We start from the raw sequence: 20706 nt of genomic DNA on the forward strand, positions 1-20706 counted from the left end.
CAAACAAGATTCCTATGTTAACCAGACATGGCAATTTTAATAAAAATCAAAATAAGCTGCAGATGCTGGAAACTTGAAATTAAAAAAAAGTAGAAACTGCTGGAAAAACTCAGCAGGTCAGGCAGCATCAGCAGAAAGAAACGGTCAATATTTTGGGTCTGTAACCCTTCTGATGAAGTGACACAGCAGGTAATGCTGGTGCTTCACAACTCTCTCAACTGGGTTCAAGCCAGGCACCCAGTCTCTCCATTGGGGAGTTTGGATATTCTCCAATGTGACCACATGGGTTTTCCCAACATACTACAGTTTCCTCCCACGTCCCAAATATGTGCTGATTGGTAAGTTAATTGGTTACTGTATATGACACCCACTGTAGGTGGGTTGTGGAAAAATCAAGGTGGAATTGATGGGCATGTGATTGAATGGGTTGCACTAATACATGGGGGAATGAAATTGGTGGGATTGCTCTGATAGCACATTTCTGTCATAATGAAATACAAATTACATATAGTGCCAGAAATATTAGCATGAGAGAAAAATAATGAACATTGCTGAAATCAGATGTAATGGTATTACAGTTGAGTAAAGCTAACTACAGAGGCATGAGGGAGGAGCTGGCCTGAGTTGAATGGAAGGGGACCCAAGCAGGGAAGATGGTGGAGCAGCAATGGCAAGTGTTTCTGGGAGTAATTTGGGAGATACAACAGAATTTCATCCCAAGGAAGAAGACGCATACCGGGGGAGGATGAGGCAACCATGGCTGACAAGGGAAGTCAGGGACAGAATAAAAGAAAAAGAGAAGTCATACAATATGGAAAAGATTAGTGGGAAGCCAGAGGATTGGGAAGCCTTTAAAAGCCAACAGAGGACAACTAAAAAAGCTATAAGGCAGAAAAAAGATGAACTATGAGGGTAAATTAGCCAATAATACAAGAGTTCAAGAAGTTTTTTTTGGATTCATAAAGGGTAAGAGAAAGGCAAGAGTGGACATAGACTAGTAGTAGTAATAATGGAGAAGTAGTAAAGGGGAACAAATAAATGACAGAGGAACTGAATAAGTACTTTGCAGTACTTATGCCAGAAATTCAGCAGAGTTAGGGGGCGAGTATAGTGGACATTAATAAGAAGGTGCTGGGGAAACTGAAAGGCCTGAAGGTAGATGTCAACTAAACCAGATGGACTACACCCCAAAGTTATGAAAGAGGTAGCTGAAGAGATTGTGGAGTCACTAGTAGTGATCTCTCAAGAATCACTGGAGTCAGGGAGGGTCCCAGTGAATGAGAAAACTGCAACTGTGACACCACATTTAAGAAAGGAGGAAGGCAAACAGCAGGAAATTATAGCCAGTTAGCCTGACATCTGTGGTTGAAAAGATTTTAAAGCCCACTATTTTGTGCAATGTTCTTGGCTGCTCAGCCCCATGATAGCCTGATGATTGACACTGCAACCACAGAGATTCCCCACAGCTGTATAGTGGTTAGCCCAATACTATTACAGCGCCAGCGACCCGGGTTCAATTCTGGCTGCTGTCTGTAAGGAGTTTGTATGTTCCCCCTGTGACTGCGTGGGTTTCCTCTGGGTGCTCCGGTTTCCTCCCACATTCCAAAGACGTACAGGTTAGGAAGTTGTGGGCATGCTGTGTTGGCCCCTGGGCTACAAGGTCCAGTTTACAGCAGGGGAGAGACAGCACCCCAGTTCATGTGCTCGGGACCCGCCCCCTCTGGTGACGTAGGAGGATGACGGCACTCAGGATACTGCAAATAGTCAGTTCCGCTTGTTCTCTCAGCCAAACATGCTTGTGCTTCCTTGAAAACGCCCCACACTGCCCCGCCCTCCTCTCTCTTTTTCTGATTGGTTGGTGGTCAATGTGAAGCGTGCTTTCCGCAACAATCCGCCGTTCTCTATTGGGCTAGTGCCCCGTCACTCAGTCGGGGTGGGCAAGCAGGTTCGGTTGAGGATCGTACCGGCGCGTTGCATCAGCTCGGCGGGTGCAGGATGGAGGAGATGGCCGAGCGGCTGGAGGCCATGGACGTGGAGGGTCAGGTGAGTGAGGATGGCGGCGAGGCCGGGGCCGTGGGAACACTACAGCTCTCGTCTCGGTATCGCTCGATCCCCGGTGAGCCGCCCTCTGTGGCGGGGCCGGGGTGTCGGTGGTGGGGTCCCCACCGGGGTTTCATCTTCTCGTCAGGCCGGGGGTGGGGGTGGGTCATCGTTATCATGTGCTCCTTGTTCTGGCCGCCTCGTCTCCACCGTGTCCCGACACCATACAGCTCACCGTGCGATCTTTATTACTTCAGGGCCCTTCGATGAAAGCGGTGATTAGCCCGACGACTTGTGCGCCAGATCACTGCCGACTCTCCAACAGTTAACCTGCCGTTGCTATTGACAGGGTGTCAGTCGGGTGCCCTGAGTGGCGGTTGTCCGCTGATCTCTAACCCAGGTGTATTGATTTTTTTTAGTCCCCCGACCGCTCCCTTGAGTAAGGTTGTCAGTTCTGACTGGTCGCAGAGCTCCGATCATTTAATGTCGGCAAATGTTATTGCACTTACCTTGTGAAGATTAGGTCCCTGTAGCTTACCCTGTAGACCCTAATTTGGTACCAGTGGTTGTTGACCAAGAAGTTCTGAGAATCGGGCTGTATCTGTGAAGAAAAGAAACCCAGGAAGTGAGGAATGTGCAGCAGGGAAGCCAGAAGAATCTAAACCATTACATTCCACTACGGAAGTAGTTATTTGAAGATTCACCTACCATGATGTGTTTATGAATAGTATTAATAAGCGTAGGGTTCCAATATCCTACTTGTAATCAGTAGTACTCATATATTGTTAAAGCTCCTTCCAATAGTAAGACCAGAATCCTTCTATACTTCACAATTATTCTTAAGATTTTTATTTTGTTTTTGCTTTCAGGTTGAAGTTGCACCTGCAAAACCCAAAGGATGTAAGAAGACATGTGTTAAAGAAAGTGGTGATACAAAGAGAGCAGAGGTGTGTTAATTCATTCCCTTTTTCTAAAGGACAAAAACTATGGTAGAATGGAGCTATTGGTAATAATCAGGGTTAATGTAAATGTAATCATTGAACTCAAATGTTGTTTGTTTTATTATGTTGGGTGTACACCCACTCTGAAATGTTTCTGACTGACTGCATTAGTCAATTCGTGAAATAAAAAATCCAAAGAGGTTCTTATCAGTAAAAAGAAACCTTTTGGTATTTGTATAGTGCCATTGATTGCTAGCATAGAGTTATACAGCATGAATTCAGGCCCTTGCTGGCCAAAGTGCCCCATCCAAACTAGTCCCATTCGCCAGCGTTTGACCCATAACCTTCCGAACCTTTCCAATCCATGTACCTGTCCAATTGTCTTTTAAAAATTTTTATTGTACCTGCCTCAACAATTTCCTCTGGCAGCTCATTCCACATAGATACTGCCCTTTCTGTTTTTTGGAAAAAAAAGTTGTCCCTCAAGTTCCTATTAAATCTTTCCCCTCTCACCTTAAACTTATGCCCCCTAATTCTTGATTCCCCAACCCTGGGGAAAAAGACTGAGTGCATTCACTTATCAATGACCCTCATGATTTTGCATACCACTTTAAGATCACTTCTCCGTTTCCTATGCTCTTAGGTCTAAAGTCCTAGCCTGTCCAATCTCTCCCTATAACTCAGTCCCTTAAGTCCTGTCAACGTCCTTGTAAATCCTTTCTGTACTCTTTCCAGTTTATTTACATCTTTCCTATAGCAGGGCGACCACAACTGAACACAATACTCCAAGTGTGGCCTCGCCAGTGTCCTGTGTAACCGCACCGAGACCTCCCAACTTTTGTACTTGGAATCAGATCTATTATCACTGATGTATGACGTGAAATTTGGTGTTTTGCAGCAGCAGTGCAGTGCAAAGACATAAAAATCTATAAATTACAAAAATAAGTAGTGCAAATAAAAAAGAAATAATGAGGTAGTGTTCATGGATCATTCAGAAATCTGATAGCAGAGGGGAAGAAGCTGTTCCTGAATTGTTGAGTTTGGGTCTTCAGGCTCCTATACCTCCTCTCTGATATGAGTAATGAGAAGAGGGCATGTCTCGGATGGTGAGGGTCCTCGATGATGGATGCCGCCGCCTTGAGGTCCTCTGGTGGGAAGGGTTGTGTCCATGATGGAGTTGGCTGACTCTACAACCCTCTGCAGCCTTTTGCGATCCTGTGCATTGGAGGCTTCATTCCAAGCTGTGATGCATCCAGTCAGAATGCTCTCCCCTGTACATGTATAGAAATTTGCAAGACTCTTTGGTGACATACCAGATCTCCTCAAACTCCTAATGAAGTAGAGCCACTGGCATGCATTGACTCAATGCCCTGACTTATGAAGGCCACCATGCCAAAAGCCACCACCACCTGTCGCTCCACTTTCAGTGAACCATGTACTTGTACTCCAAGATCCCGTTGATTTACAACGCTCCCCAGGGTCATGCGTTCACTGTGAAAGTCCTCCCTGGACTTGACATTCCAAAATGCAGCACCTTGCACTTATCCAAATTAAACTTCATTTGCCATTCCTTGGCCTACTTACTCAGCTGATCAAGATCCCCCTGTGATTTTTGATAACCTTCTTCACTATCTACCACTTATTTTAGTGTCAGCTGCAAACTTACTAACCATGCCCTGTACATTCTTATCCAAATCGTTGATATAGATGACAAACAGCAAGGGGCCCAGCACTGACCCCAGAGGTACACCACTAGTCACAGGCCTCCAATCTGAGAAACAACCTTCCACCATCACCCTCTGCTTTCTAACATCAAGCCAATTGTGTATCCAATTAGCCAGCCCTCCCTGGATTCCATACAATCTAACTTTCCAGAGCAACCTACCATGTGGAACCTTATCAAAGGCTTTACTAAAGTCCATATAAAGCACGTTTACCACCCTGCCCTCATTAACTTTCTTGATCACTTCAAAAAAAAAAGTCAAGTTTGTAAGACATGATCCTCCATGCACAAAGACATGCTGATTACTCTAAATCCAGATGCATGTCTATCTTATCCCTCTGAATCCTCTTCAGTAACTTGCCTACCACTGATGTTAGACTTGCAAGTCTATAGTTCCCAGGCTTTTCTTTGACGCCCTTCTTAGATAAAGGCACAATATTTGCTACCCTCCAGTCTACCGGCACCTCGCCCATAGCTAACAATGATACAAATATCTCAGCTAGGGCTCCCTCAATTATTTCTCTATCCTCCCACAGTGTTCTTGGATATACTTGGTCAGGCCCTGGAGATTTGTTGACTTTCATGCCATCTCAGACATTGAGCACCTCCTCTACTATAATATGGACTATCCCTAAGATCTCCCCATTTACTTTTCCTAGTTCTGAAGTCTTGTTGCTTGATGTTGAGGATTTTGCATTGGGAAAGACTGAGAATAAGTTTGTGCAGTAAACAGGTTCAGCAAACTTTAATAGATATAATTATCATATTTGACTACTACAGATAAGTTCATTCCTAAGTGTGCAAACATCTGTGAGTAATTGTGATTTATGTATTGTTTCATTCCCTTTAGACTGTATATTTTGAGCTTGACTGAATGCAGGTGACAATTCCGTTAACAATTGGATACTTCATCAAGTAAATTATCACAAAGATGAGTGTATATGTTTATTTCTGGCTGAGATAGTATGGAAGTTCCTAATATAATTAATTTTCACTTTTGCCTCCTGTTTAGTTGGATCCATGGCCGGTTTATATCAATGAGCGACTTGAACTGTACAACAAACTCAAAGCTGAAAGTGACTCCATTTTAGCAGAGCGAGCAAGCAAAGAGAGTAAACAAATAACAATTACTCTGCCAGATGGCAAACAAGCACAAGGGGACTCCTGGAAAAGCACACCTTACCAGATTGCCTGTGGAATCAGGTGGAGTATTTGAGCCTGTTCTGTATATTTTATTGTAGTGAAACCTATTATGGTCTCCATATTTAAAAGGAGATTGGAGTTCTGGTGAGATTAGAGAAAATTTACAAGAATGAGAAGCAGAGGTTAAAGATGGATATTAAAAGTTGTAGCTTTTCTCACTGAAGTAGAGAGCTAAGATTCTAATATACACAGTTTAAATTCTTTTGGAGCAATGCAAGTAAGATTAGCATTTATTACTCATTCCTAATTGCCTGCGATCTTGGGTGTGGAAGGGATGTTATTGAAGAAGCATTACCCTGGGGCACCTGCGCAGCAGTGTGAAAATCAAACAAAATTTCCAGATGCAGGAAATCTGAAATGAAAATGGAAAATGCTGGAAACCCTCAGCAGGTCAGGCAGCATCAATCAGAAATGGAAAGGAGAGAAATAAGCTTGTGTGGGGGAAGGGGTGGCAGAATGAATGGGACGTATAGAGTATCTCTGATGGGGTGAGGCCAAGGTTGTCCTGGGAATAAGCTATAAACGAGGTCATCTTGTGAATATAGGGAAGCTAAGGATAGAGAATGTGATTCTCTGTTCATAAAAGGTGTGAAGAGGGCATTTAGTGAGTGAGAACACAGAATTGGAAAATGCAGAGCTGCAGGTCAGGCTGTGCTAATGTAGAGAGGGAAAACTGAGCCAGCGTTTTGCTTGGATGACTGGACCTGTTAACTCTTTCCACAAATACTGTCTAACCTGCTGAGTGTTCCCATTATAATCTGGTTTTATTCCTATGGCAGTGTAGGAAAAATAATCTCCCAATTGCAACAGCCATCTTCTGTGCTCTGTATGACTAGCTGGAAGAGAGCATTCCCCTTGGTTTCCATTGACTTCAGCTTTTCACAGCTTTGATCTGACTCAGTAAAATGGTGCCTTGACGTCAAGGATAAATGCTTTTGTTTTGTCTCTGATGATAAGCTCAATATTTTGGTTGAGGCTCATGAGGTTTGGAGTCCAAGTGACCTTGGTGAAACTCAAATTGAGGATTTGTGTGTAGGTCATTGAGAGTGCTGGTTGACGATGCTTTCCTTCAGTTTGTTGATAACTGAGAATAAAGCAGAATGTTTTTCTCCTTTGTGTCAAAGCGCAGTCTTGAGTAGTTTTCTATGTTGTCATAATTTGGTCTGTATGTAAACTTGTAGTGACGTGAACTCGATTCACATTTTTCACTTGATTGTATACACAGATATTATTTATTGAGATTATAACTTGGTCATGTGCCTATTTGGTGATTAATAATCCCTATTAAACATGCTGTTAATTTTTTTGTTGGGCACTAAGGTTTTTTAGGGACCTTGTTTCAGTTTACTAGCTATGCTGTCATACTGACTTGTATTCCACCATCTAGCATTTCTCCATGTGGTCTCTTTTTTTTGGACTGTCCTGTTCCTGGTTCAGCACAATTAAATTACTAATTGCCTTAGACGGCACGGTTGTGTAGTGGTTAGTGTAATGCTATTACAGCGCCAGTGACCAAGGTTCAGTTCCCGCCGCTGTCTGTAAGGAGCTTGTACGTTCTTCCCATGTCTGCGTGCGTTTCCTCCAGGTGCTCTGGTTTCGTCCCACATTCCAAAGACGTACAGGTTAGGAGTTGTGGGCATGCTACGTTGGCGCCGGAAGAATGGGGACACTTGCAGCTGCCCCCAGCACATTCTCAGTAACGCAAAAGGACGCATTTCACTGTGTTTCAATATACATGTGATATTTTGTATCTGTTTTTATTTATGGGAATGTTAATGTAGATGATCAGTATATTTGTGTGAAGACTTTCAAAATGGAAGACACTAAATAAGTACTGTAATTTGAAAGAAAATACTTCGTATAATTCTATTTAGTTAATTTACATATTTACTTCAGTCAGGGTTTGGCTGACAAAGTTGTTGTTGCTAAAGTAAATGGAGTGGTTTGGGACCTGGATCGACCTCTGGAAGGAGACTGCAGTCTAACATTGCTCACATTTGATGATGAAGAGGCTCAGGCGGTAAGTATTTTTTTTCACAGCTATGGTGAAGCATCAATGATCAGCCTTAATTGTTTTATATCCCTCTTGTCAAATGAGCTGGTTTGTCAAATAACTACAATGTAGTTTAGTACCCAGATTCTTGGCTTGTCCTTAACACCATCAAAAGACATAGCTCAACCTTGTCCAAATCCTCCGTCTATCTGACCCATCAAGCTTTAATTTGTGTAATACTTCAACAGAAGTTGTTACTTAATATGATCTGATTTGGCCCTTGCTTGGAAATGTGCATAAAACCTTGAATTTAGTTCCAATTCAGCAAACAAAGGACCTAATGGGCTGAATGTTGCAATCATCAGTGAAGAAACTATGTTTCTTAATCATTGCATTTCTGCTTGACCCCATGCTTTAGATGGGGGTTTTTGTACAAATACCTCCTTTAAATAAGCAAATTCATAAGATGGCCTCTACAGCAGATCTGAAGCCTATAGCAGGGCAAGTGATTACACTGGTCATTTGCTTAGCGCTGGGGATGCATTCCCAGAAATAAGATTAGAACTGGAATCAGTGCTAAAAAGGGTCATTATTTATCTTAATGACCATGCTGCTGGGTCAAGAACCTAGTACAAATACAGCAATGAATCGCCCCATTGCTCAGTGGGGAGAGGTGGCCTGTGAGGGCTGCTGTTGGGCTGGCCAGGCAAGTGGTACAGCTGTTCATGTTAAGGTGCGAGGCCTAAGGTTGCACCTTAGCTGGCACAGTGAGTTTGGATTATTGTAGCACTTGGTCCATGTATTGATGGATTGCTTTGGATCCTTGGGTCTCTCAAATCATCTCCTGTTGGGTGTGATGGAAACTGCTGTCTTCTTTCTTTATTTGGCTGTACAGCTCTCCTCAGACAAGATTTCTCCATAACAGTACCAAAGGCCTGTGACCACCACTGAACATGTTGCCTATGAGAAATCTGCAGACGGGAGGTGATGAGAGACACCATGAGATTCTGGAGGTCTGTTCCATGGCGTGGGTGCTGCCAGTCCCCAGCAATAGCCTGCTCTTGCCTTGCTGGCCAGAGTGCCGTCCTGAGCCCCACATTTCAGCACTAAGCAGTCAGTCTGCCCAACACTAGCCCTCGCAGCCTCTTCACACCAAGCTGCCGGGTGACTCGTTTTTTTTTGCTGTGATTCATTTACACCAGCACCAGGCAGAAAATCATGCCAGATACCCAGTACAGCAGTGTGCAGCAATGGGAAGGGTGGGACATCACACAGCCCGAGCACATGTCTCTTTAATAATACAGGCAGATACATACTTGTTCAGCATGGAGGGTCAAGGACACCATTACAGATTGGCATCTTGCAGGCAGCACTAAGTAAGATACCAGTACAAGTAACACACAAAATGCTGGAGAAACTCAGCAGGTCAGGCAGCATTTATTGGAGGGAAGTGGATAGTTGACGTTTCGGGTTGAGACCTGTCATCAGGACTGGAAAGAAAGAGGGGAGATGGCCAGTATAAAAGGGTGGGGAGGAGGAGGTAGAGCAAGAGCTGGCAGGTGATAGGTGAATCCAGGTGAGAGGGGGAACATGGGCAAGAGAGGGAGAGTGTGATTTATGTAAAAAATAAAACTGGGAGGTAAAAGGTGGAGGTGACAAAAAGCTGAAGAAGGTGGATCTTCCCTTTTTTTCTGATAAGGATCACGGCCCAAAATGTCGACTGTCAATTTCCCTTCATAGATGCAGCCTGACCCACTGTGTTCCTCCAGCATTTTGTGTGTTGTTGTAGATTTCCATCATCTTTCCTGTGTTATCTGTATAAGTATCTGCTTGACCAGTCAAATTGAAGAACTGTTAATGAGCAATGCAGATTCTAATCCTGGAATTGTCCATGAGTAGGTATTTCTGTCATCACATACATTGTATTGCTTCTGTCAAGAGTTTTGTTTTCTGTACCAGGTATATTGGCATTCCAGTGCCCATATATTGGGAGAGGCCATGGAAAGAATCTTTGGAGGGTGCCTCTGCTATGGACCACCTATTGAAAATGGATTTTATTATGACATGTTTTTGGAAGAAGGGTATGGTGAGGCTAATGTTATCAATTTTTTTTTAGTTCTAATTATCTGTTTAGTGTTACATTATTTTTTATATTTTATAACAAACCTTCTGTTCCAACAGAGGTGTTTCCAGCAACGACTTTCCAGCTTTAGAAAGCTTATGTAAACGTATAATGAAGGACAAACAACCATTTGAGAGACTTGAAGTGAAGAAAGAAACTCTTCTGGAGATGTTCAAGGTATGTAGCTTGATAATTTTCAAACATTTTCCTGCTTTTTATAAAAGTATATGTTAACTGCACTGTGCCTTGTTCCCAGTAGTGGCATCTGTCCTCCCCATTCCCTGTTGACATTCCTAGAATTGGTAAGCTTGTTCGTAGTGTTGCTCTTCCATGTGTATGGTTTGTATTTAGTTTCTGGCTTTAGACATGCTGCCTCCTTTCTCTGCACCATTTTTGTTCAGTTGCTTATTAATTTACTAACTGCCGGAAATATTTATTCCTTCTGATCTCTGAATTATCCATAGAAAATGTGCACATTTTGTTGATAAGGAATATTTGTCTCGATCTCTCATATATTGTCAGATTCAAATTGGATGTGAAATTGGTGTTTTGCAACTCAATACTGGTAATTTTGTTCCACACTATTTATTAAAACTGCAGACTTTCTGCAAATGCTGGATTTAGTTTGAGTCACACAATGTGCTAGATGCTAAATGGTCTACTTTTTACGAAGCTAATTGACCTGGATAGTGTGTGCTGTGGGAAATACAATTGAAATGAAAATAAATACATGACTTGGAAAATTCCTTTACCAAAAATAACCTGCTATTTTCTTGTCTCTCAACATAGTTTAAAATGATGCTATACTTTTGAACTGGTTTGATTCCTTTTGATGCAAATCCATTCACTGTTCCCATACTCTGAATTAGTGCATTGTTTCATATGCTGACATTTATTAACTATTCCTGTTGCCCTGAGGCAGGGATGAGACAGTAGATGTTGCAGTGCCATGCTTGCATGGCTTGTGGGGTAATGTTAATAGACCCTGTCTTCTGACACACTCACTTTTTTGCCAAGGTGAATTAAGAAACCAAAGGGAATCAATCTCTCAAAAGTGATTTGATGTAGAAGTTCAGTTTCATAGATTCTTCACTGTATTAAGCAAAAATAAATCAACTTAATAGGGATGTACCAATGTAAAAACCAAACTGCTGTAGGAAATCAGTGGAACAGACAGCATCAGTAGAGGCAAAGGGATGGTCAATATTTTGGGTTGAGACACTTCATTAAGTCCCAAAATGGCGACCATCCCTTTGCCTCCACAGATACTGTCTGACTTGCTAAGTTCCTCTCAGTTTGGTGGTTTTTTTTGCTCCATATTACAGTATCTGCAGTCTCCTTTGTCTCCAGGGACGTATTGATCTTAGACATTGCGAAACTGATCATGGTTTTCATTAATTTAAGAGGATGTTGTGTTTCTTTTTGGGCTTACTGATTGATGTTCACTTTCTCAAACTATCTTTCTTTTCATTTTAGTATAACAAATTTAAGTGCAGGATTCTGAATGAGAAGGTGAATACTCCTACCACAACAGTGTATAGGTAAGGAGCAGTGGTGCTGTGGTGATTTGAAGTTTCCTTTGAGAACTATCAAGTGATTTTTTTTAAATTTATCGATTGCTATTTTAATTTGTATATAAGGATTGCAATAGAAAGATTAAGCACTACTATTAAGAGAGAAATAGAACCAGGTGATTATTTGGCCTCTTGTACTGTCTTTGTAAAATCATAGCTGAGCTTTTACCTTTGTCCCAATTTTCTGCACTAACTCCATAACCCCAATTCCCTTATAAACTACTGATCTGTCTCGAATATAGCTAATGACTAAGCTGTCACAACCCCCTCAGTTGGGGAATTCCAAAGATTCACTGCCCACTGGGTTAAGAATGTTTTTCTTTTCATCCTAAATGGCCAACCTTTTACTCTGAGACTCTGAACCCAGGTTCTAGACACTGCTGCTGGAGGGGAATTGTCCTGTCATACCCCATATTTTAAAAACCTCCCATTCTGAACTCCAAGTGCAAGCCCAGTCTGCTAGTCTCACTGGTACTGATCTGATGAATTGTTAAATAACTGCCTTTTTCATTTCTTAATGGGCTTAGGTATTTGGGGGGAGGAAAAGTCATAGTTTGAATTTGATGGACTAAATGTTTGGGATCATAAAACAAAATGTGACTTAATAAAATGTCCATTGTCCTTGGCAACAAGGCACATGATATTAGAAATCAAAAATTATCACTGACTTGGCATTAGTGCTTTTAAATTTGAGGCTGAGATAATGTCGGGGCAGAGAAGGAATTTTATTATTTTTGACATTTATGTGCCTGACTTGTGTGTGCTTGATGCTGATTAAATATCTGCAAGAATGGATGAGCACAAATTTGAGTTTAAAGATGTGGTGACCCATTGTATGTTTGGTAAATATTAATTGTAGATCTTGAGCTGCATATTTGGTGTGCTACCTTAATGCAGGAGTGTCTAGTTTAACATTGCCAGTGCTTGTTTTCATTCCTTGATTTCAGATGTGGACCATTAATTGACTTGTGTAGAGGGCCTCATGTCAGACACACTGGAAAAATAAAGGCCATGAAGGTTCACAAAGTAAGAATTTTGTACATAATTTCTTTTTAAAAAAAAATTACATTGTTTCTGTGTGGGGGAAAAACTGCATGAATACAAACAAAAAATATGTTTTGGTGTTGTCAATTTGTGTTGGGCTGAGTAGAAGTGATGTTATTAATCTGCAGTCAATTTACTTTTTGATTTTAAGATCCATATCATTTTCCCTATCTTTTCACAGAATTCTTCCACTTACTGGGAAGGAAAGGCTGACATGGAGACGTTGCAGAGAATTTATGGGATTTCTTTTCCAGATTCCAAAATGTTGAAAGAATGGGAAAAGTTCCAGGAAGAAGCCAAAAACAGAGACCACAGAAAACTAGGGAGGGTTAGTCTTGTAATTATAATAAATAATCTTAGCTACTATATGTGTAGAAAAATGCTGCTAATTTGCTAAATGCCAAATCCTGGATCCCTTCTGAAGGGCTGTTCCTTTTTATGTTTTCCTTTTGGTAAATTATGATAAAACTGCATAATCTATAACTTAGTTAAGAAGGAGCTGCAAAGCACATTTGGCTCTTTAGGCTGCAGTAGTTCTACCAAATCATTTTTCGTATGCAACGTTCTTATTTTGTTTAGTCACTGAAGCTTAGTGAAATTTCCTGTGATTCTTGTAAGCCAGCAGTTGCTATTGAAATGCAGAATGCTCTGTCCTTTAGAACACTATTCCCTGTTAAATGTGGCTGAAGTAGGAGTGGGAAATCCTTAACTTGCAGTTTAAAAGTTTAACTTCCTATGTTAAGATTGCTTTCACTTTCATGAGTTTTAAAACCACCATGATAAACATTGGTTTAAGATTACTTTTAGCTGTTCTCTGAGACAAAATATATGGTGAATTTTTACTTTTCAGGAGCAGGAGTTGTTTTTCTTCCATGAATTGAGTCCAGGGAGCTGCTTCTTCCTTCCAAAGGGAGCTTACATCTACAATGCACTGATTGATTTCATTAGGGTATGTGTTGTTCAAGTTTTATTATAGATTTAATTACTTGTGAAAGATTTACTAATTGGATGTAAAGGAGGATATTGGGATGAGGGAAGCATGAGCATTTTGTATCATGTAGCAGGAGGACGAAGCATTGTAGGAGGAGGGGAAAAGAAAAAAAGTGGACTGACAGTGCTCATTAGTTCATGTGCTAGCATTAGGTACTTAGGACTGCTAAACATCAGTATCATTCATCGTGGTGAAACATTGAAAGTCAACATTATAGATGCTATCTTCAATAACTTTGCAAGTTATTCTTAACCAACCTGACCACCTAAATCTTCCTACAATTGAAAGCTTTTCTAATTACTGTTAACCAGATGGCCAATTTTTGTGTTATTTTCAAACTTCTATACTGTGCCCCCCTGCAATTAAGTCTAAATCATTAATAAATACCACAAAAAGCAAAAGGGCTGAATACTGAGATAACACACAAAGGAGCTGGAGGAACTCAGTGGGTCAGGCAGCATCTATGGAGGGAAATGGACAGTTGATGTTTCAGGTTGAGACCCTACATCGGGGCTGGAAAGAGGGGAGATAGCCAGTATAAAAAGGTGGGGTAAAGGGGTGGAGCACAAGCTGGCAGGTGAGGCAGGGGGGTGGGGTTGATGGGCAGGTGACAGGTGGGGGGAGTGGGAATGATGTAAGAGGCTGGGAGGTGATAGGTGAAAGTAACAAAGGGCTGAAGAAGATGGAATCTGAGGGCAGTGGAACATGGAATAAAGGGAAGAAGGGGAACCGGTGGGAGGAATGTGTGGGTGATGGGCAGATAGAGAGGGGAGGGGAAAGAGATGGGGTGATGGGGGCCAGTGGGATTAGGGGGAGAAAAGGACAGGGGAGTGGTTACCAGAAGTTAGAGAAATCGATGTTCATGCCGTCAGGTTGGAGAATACTAAGGCGGAATATGAGGTGCTGTTCCTCTAATCTGCGTCTAGCCTCAACTTGGCAGTAGAGTAGGCTGTGGACAGACGTGTTGGTTTGGGAATGGGAAGTGGAATTAATTAATTAAGGGCTGAATACTTAGGCTTGTTGAACCGTATAAGTAGCAGCTTTCCAGTTATTTAAAAAAAAATCATTACCCTCGGTTTAATACTGCTTTGGAGTCAATTTGTCAGTCTGCCCTCCTTCAGGTGGACTTTTACCTTTCTGAAACACTTGCCATGTGCGAATTTGTCAGAAGCCTTAATAAAATCCACGTAGACTGTATCAAATATGCTTTTTCAATAACTGCTAAATCTAATTGAATTATATTCATTGCAAAAAAAATGCTCTCTCACTAATGCACTTTCCACCTGCCCAATTTCATTCCTAAAACTATCCAGAATTTCATTCCTTCCTCTGCCTGGTTGTGCTTGCTGCATTCATGCTAAAGTCCTGAATGCAGTTTAGGAATTCTTGTAAGCTATACCAGATATCCTGAAAGTATTCCAGTTAATATTGGGGAAATTGTCCCAGTGCTTTGGTACTTGTCAGAAATCTCCCTACAGATTTGCTTTTTCATATGTCTCAGATTGTTTGCAAGTTTAAGATATACTCCCAAGTGTTGTTCCCACTTTATTCATTAGTTAGCTTATTTGATGATCCTTCTCACAACTGTGATTGTTTCCTTATACATCACTTAATTGAAAACTCTGTAACCAGGAACATTGCTGCTAGTCCTGCCGCTGTTAAAGCAGTGTTTCAGTAACTGCCAAAATATGACACTGGTATATGTCAGTCTCTGCCTTCAACTCATCAAACTTGTTCACTAATATTCATGGAATATATTATGAAGCACAACCAGGCTCCTTTGCTCTGTTTTCTAACTTTGTATTGTCGTTCAAAAGATCTAACTAATTTCCTGCTTTCAACTTGTGGTTCTGATTTTTTTTCTGTTTTGAAGTCCTGACGATATTGGTCCCAGCCCTTTTGCATGCAATCCATCGAACATGTACATGTTCCACCTTCCCAGAACCATTTCCAATACCTTTTCTCTCCAACCATGCATTCACCTATGTTGTCTCTTTGTAGTCATTGGTGTATGGCACTGAGAATAATCTGGAGATTAATTTTTCGGGTTCTGCTTTTTAATCTTTTTCACTGTTCTTTAAAATCTGCTAGCCACTCCTTATCCCTTTTATCTCCTTTGTTGGTACCAGGAGCTTTGGATGTTTGCTTCTCCCTCCCAGAATGTTTTGCAGTCGTTCAGCACTATCCTCCATCCTGGTGCAACTGCAGATACACCTAAATAGAGAGTTCCCTGTAACTATTTCTCTCTTGACCTGTCTCCTCCCTCCCTGTTCACCTGAGGCACCTAATGTATGATTTTTCTCCATCAGGCAAAACCTCTTGCCCATCAGTATTTAAGTTAAATCCACTCAGGAGTTTGGGGATGGGGGGTGGAGGTGTCCAAGGTAGTCTTCTGAACTACTTGTCATTTTTTTTTGTCTCGCAGTCACCAAATCACTGAGACCTTTATCTACATCTTCTAAAGGTGTCATCCATTTAACAGTCAGATTCACAAGTGGATGTAGAGATGTTAAAGTTCCAAAACTTGAAGCTCAAGTTTTTCCAGCTGATAACACTTCCTGCATCTGTGGTGTACAGGTTACGTGAAGTATCCTGGAATTGCCACATGACACAGGATGTGTATCCCATATGCCTTGCCATGTTTAATTTTCAGTTTAGTTCAGTTATATTAATAAAGTATTGTAACAGTACTTTTCCACTCACTGCACTGAATTTCCATCTCTTGCTAATTAATTCCTGAGTTTCGTATTCCAGAGAAGAAATACTCTGTAGAACTGGACTCGATACTATGTATTGGGTGTGTTATTTGTACTTTTTAAAATTGCGAAGACCTGAGTCATTCCCTGCTAACGATGATTGCCCAGTACCCAGTTCTAGCTAGCTATATAATTAGCTGCAACTCTAACAAGCAGCTTGTTTATCATTGACTAACAATGTAAAGAAACAGAAAATACACTATGGGTTAGGTAGCATCTGTGGAAAGTTTCTCTATTCACAGGTGCTGTCTGATCTGCATTCAAGCATTTTCTTGTTTCAGATTTCCAACATCTGCAGTTTTTGATACTAATTTTTTAAAAATTTGCATTTAATGTCAAACTTGGAAAAATATCCAATTACTTGAGTTCTTGAAAGGGTTCAATCCCTTTTGGTGGATGGACAAATTTTGGTGAATGGACAGTTTCATACTGTGGGTAGAAGCAATCCTGTATGGAAATGAATTCTTTGCTACTTCCTGCTACCAAACAGAAAATACTGAAAGTAACAGTTCGGGTAGCATCTGTGCAGAGAGAAATCGAATTAACAGTTTTGGTTGATGGCATTTCGTGAACAGAATCTTCCTGGTATGCTGAGTATTTCCAGTGTTTTCTGTTTTTGTCCATGTTTTCCAGCATCATATTATTTTGCTTTTGTAGTTGGCTATTTTACTCTTTGTAATCTTGGCATTCAGCCGCTAAGCAGAGAGTAAAATCAGTTTTGTCATCCTTGAGTTGAAAGATGTGTGATTTCCACTGATGCAAGATCTGCCACAGTACTTGGGGGTTGTGTGAAAATGCATATTTTAAATTGGCAGCATAAATTTATAAGATCAATGGTTCTTTATTAAATTCTGTTTCTAGAGTGAATACAAGAAAAGGGGCTTTACAGAGGTCGTGACTCCCAACATTTATAACAGTAAACTCTGGCAAACTTCAGGACACTGGCAGCACTACAGTGAGAATATGTTCAGCTTTGAGGTTGAAAAGGAGCTCTTTGCCTTAAAACCTATGAATTGTCCAGGTCATTGGTAAGTGATTGAATTTCTTAAACATCAAACCTTTCAGCTTTCCCCTAGTTTTAACATGCCTTTCTGAGGCTGTGACATTTGAAGTGATTTGTGTTAGCAGTAGATATAGTAACTCTGTGGTTGTGTCAATGGACAGAAACCTGGAGCTCAAACCCCACTGTGAGAGTCTACATTGGTTTTGGGAAGCAATATTTTAAAAAGTGTGTGTGTGTTTGAGAGATGATGGAGTGAGGAAAGCAACAAGGGGAAAAAGTGGTCCAGCTATGATTATCTAGAGAAACAAAAGATTGTTCTAATACTAAGGAACAGAAGATAAAGATTATTCTAGTTCTGGTACTACTCATTGCCAACAAAGAAGAATTGGAAAGACACAGAATTCAAAGGAGGATCAGGGCATTGACAAGGAAAGAGAAAGTAGAATATGAGAGTGCAATGAGAATCAAAAATGGGGTGGAGGGGCGTTCCAAAGATTTGTAAAAAGGAAAGATTAACAAAAAGTTTTGTAGACAGAGTGGGGCAAGTGTATTTTAAGAATAAAGAAATGGCAGAGAAATGAATATTTTGTCTATAATCACTGAAGAAGGCCAGAAAACCACCTGGGCAGTTATAGACAAATTAGCCCTGTATCCATAATGGGGGAAATGCTGGAATCTTTTATTAAGGCAGTAGTACTACTGCACAGACAGTAGAACTACTGCCTTATAGCTCCAACAGCCCAAGGTTCAATCCTGACATTCAGTGCTGTCCGTATGGGGTTTACACATTCTTCCTGTGACCACAAGAGTTTCCTCCCACATCCCACAGACATGTGGATTGATAGATTAATTGGCTGCTCTAAATTTCTCTTATTGTGTAGGTGAGTGGTAAAATCTGGGGGCATTTGATAGGAATGTGGATGGCTGCCACACACTCAGTGGGCTGAAGCTGTTTCCATACTTACTTAAACTCTGAGAAGACCACTTGAAAACAATAATAGGATTAGACAGAGTTAACATGATGGTTGGAAAATGTCAGATTTTTTTGAAGTTGTAACTAGCAGAATAGATGAGAAGAACCTGTAGATGTGGTGTATTTGAACTTTAAGAAGGTCTTTAAGGTGCTACACAGATTATTAGACACAATTAGATTGAATGCTGTTAAAGACTGAGGACTGGTTAACATAAAGCAAACTAGCACAGGAGTAAACATTTCATTTTCGGGTTGAGAGGTTATGATCGGTGGGTAGTTGCTGGGGTCTGAACTCTCTTCACAATCTACAGCAGTGATTTGGATGAGGAGATCATGAAATATATTCCAAGTTTTCTGCTGATACAAATATAGGTGGTGGTGTGGACTCTGGAAAAAGCTGTAGAGAGGTTCAGGGATTCTCGCAAGATGAATGGGTGAGGACATGGCAAATAGAACATAATCTGGAAAATTGGGAACCATCCACTTTGGCAGAAAAAGATAGAAAGGAGGAATGTTTTTTTTCCTAAATGTAGAATTTTTGAAAGGTGTTGATGTTCAGGGGCCATGTATGAATCACTGAAAGTTAATATGCAGATAAAGCAATCAATAAGCAAGGCAAATAGCATGTTAACCTTAATTGCAAGATCATTTGAGTATAAGAGTGGAGAGACTGTGCTGCAATAATATAGGGCTCTCATGAGACCACATCTAGAATATATAGTCCAAAGGAAGGATATACTTGATTTGAGGGACTGCAGCAAAGGTTCAACCAATTGATTTATGGGTGGGTTTGTCATATGATAATAGAGTAAGTAAATTAGGCTGGCTCTGCTCACAAATTCCCATGCCTGCTAAAGTAAACCATGGTGCTAAAGTAAAAGATCAGCTATGAGCTAATTGGTGGCACAAGAAATAGGGCTAAATGGCCTTGTCATTAATCTTTCTTGTATTCTTATGTACTTTAGTATTCGTTTGTAAGCTAACACTAGAAAACCATGGAAGCTGCTGGTTTGTCAACAAAATTAATCCCCTAATGTCTTTTTAGCAAAGGAAAACTCGTCCTTACTCAGTCCTGCCTAGGTGTTATTTAAATCTTTCAATATTTGGTTGACCATTAATGCTTTTAGAGTGACTAAGAATGGCAATTAATGTTGCTTTCCTGGTGTTTACTACAATCTGATTTTAAAAAAAGACTAAACATCGTGCAATGTTTTATAGAATTGAAGTTTTCCTCCATTTCTGCTAACATTGTTCTTTCTCAGTGGTTTAATTTCCATGGTGTAAAATGCAGTCTCCTGTTGCTGCCAGCTGAATGAGATGCACTTGGAGGGAAGTTATTTTCCAGTGCTTATGGAAATTTTTGTAGCATTTGCTACCCTCTCTTAAATTATTCAATTTTTTTTGGGCTTTTGGGAAAAACTTTTGTGGGACTCACTTTTTTTTTGTAAGGAAGATGGACATGATGCCAATTAATATCAAGTTCTATTCCTTCCCCCCCCACCCAGGGCCGACATGTTTAGAGTATAAGAAATGTATCTTTCATTGTTTTAGCAAAGAAGTTGGAAATTATGGTGCTTAATTTGAATATTCAAATATTCAATGTCCACTGACATTAAAATCAAATTGTTTAATTTCACATCCATTACAGCAATAGTGAACTCCAGCTGAAAACTACGTGGAATTCATTTATACATTATTAATATTAAAGATATTGTTAGGTAATCCTCTACCAATCATTTAGTGATGACAAGTTCATTGCTCTCTTGTGTGCAATATTTTCTCTGCCTTGTCCCCTACTTTCTTTCTGTTAATCCCAAATTAGTCTCCAAATCTCTTGATGCTGCCTTGAGTCATTTATTGCAAAACCTCAATTTCTTTCTTTTTATTAAACTGGAAAATTCCTACAAACATCAGGCCTATTGTGTTGCCAGTTATCCCCATCCCTTCCCATTTCCTTATGCTAAATATTTGACTTCAAGTGTTTTTTTTCATGTGTTTTTAAAGTTGCTTTATTTCTTGCTTTGGAAGTTTGATGTTAAACATATTGCTACTTTTTAATTTGCAAGGCATTTGTTCATGTTTCAGCCTCATGTTTGACCATCGCCCACGATCCTGGCGGGAGCTACCAATACGTTATGCAGACTTTGGTGTGCTCCATCGTAATGAGCTGTCGGGAGCACTGACTGGCTTGACTCGGGTGCGCAGGTTTCAGCAGGATGATGCCCATATTTTCTGCACTATGGAACAGGTATTTTGAACTTCACAGCCAAAGTTGGTAATGTGGTAAATAAAATTGAGACAGCCAAGATGGAGTAAACTAAAAATAAGTGGTGTGATGACACC

The 20706-nt window shown here is 40.6% G+C and overlaps 1 protein-coding gene across 1 annotated transcript in view; it reads left to right on the forward strand.

Moving 5' to 3' along the window:
* Positions 1-1784: 1784 nt before the first annotated feature.
* tars1 (threonyl-tRNA synthetase 1) overlaps positions 1785-20706 on the forward strand; it is a 29919-nt gene continuing 10997 nt past the window's right edge. The window contains exons 1-12 of the mRNA XM_052009517.1: positions 1785-2043; positions 2910-2987; positions 5717-5907; positions 7804-7927; positions 9860-9981; positions 10082-10199; positions 11499-11563; positions 12544-12622; positions 12822-12968; positions 13491-13589; positions 17249-17415; positions 20449-20611. Of these exons, the coding sequence (XP_051865477.1) occupies positions 1996-2043; positions 2910-2987; positions 5717-5907; positions 7804-7927; positions 9860-9981; positions 10082-10199; positions 11499-11563; positions 12544-12622; positions 12822-12968; positions 13491-13589; positions 17249-17415; positions 20449-20611 (1401 nt within the window). The 5' untranslated portion in view covers positions 1785-1995. The remainder of the gene's footprint in view (positions 2044-2909; positions 2988-5716; positions 5908-7803; positions 7928-9859; positions 9982-10081; positions 10200-11498; positions 11564-12543; positions 12623-12821; positions 12969-13490; positions 13590-17248; positions 17416-20448; positions 20612-20706) is intronic.

This window comes from Pristis pectinata, chromosome 2, assembly GCF_009764475.1.
Source record: "Pristis pectinata isolate sPriPec2 chromosome 2, sPriPec2.1.pri, whole genome shotgun sequence".
NCBI classification, from domain to species: Eukaryota; Metazoa; Chordata; class Chondrichthyes; order Rhinopristiformes; family Pristidae; genus Pristis; species Pristis pectinata.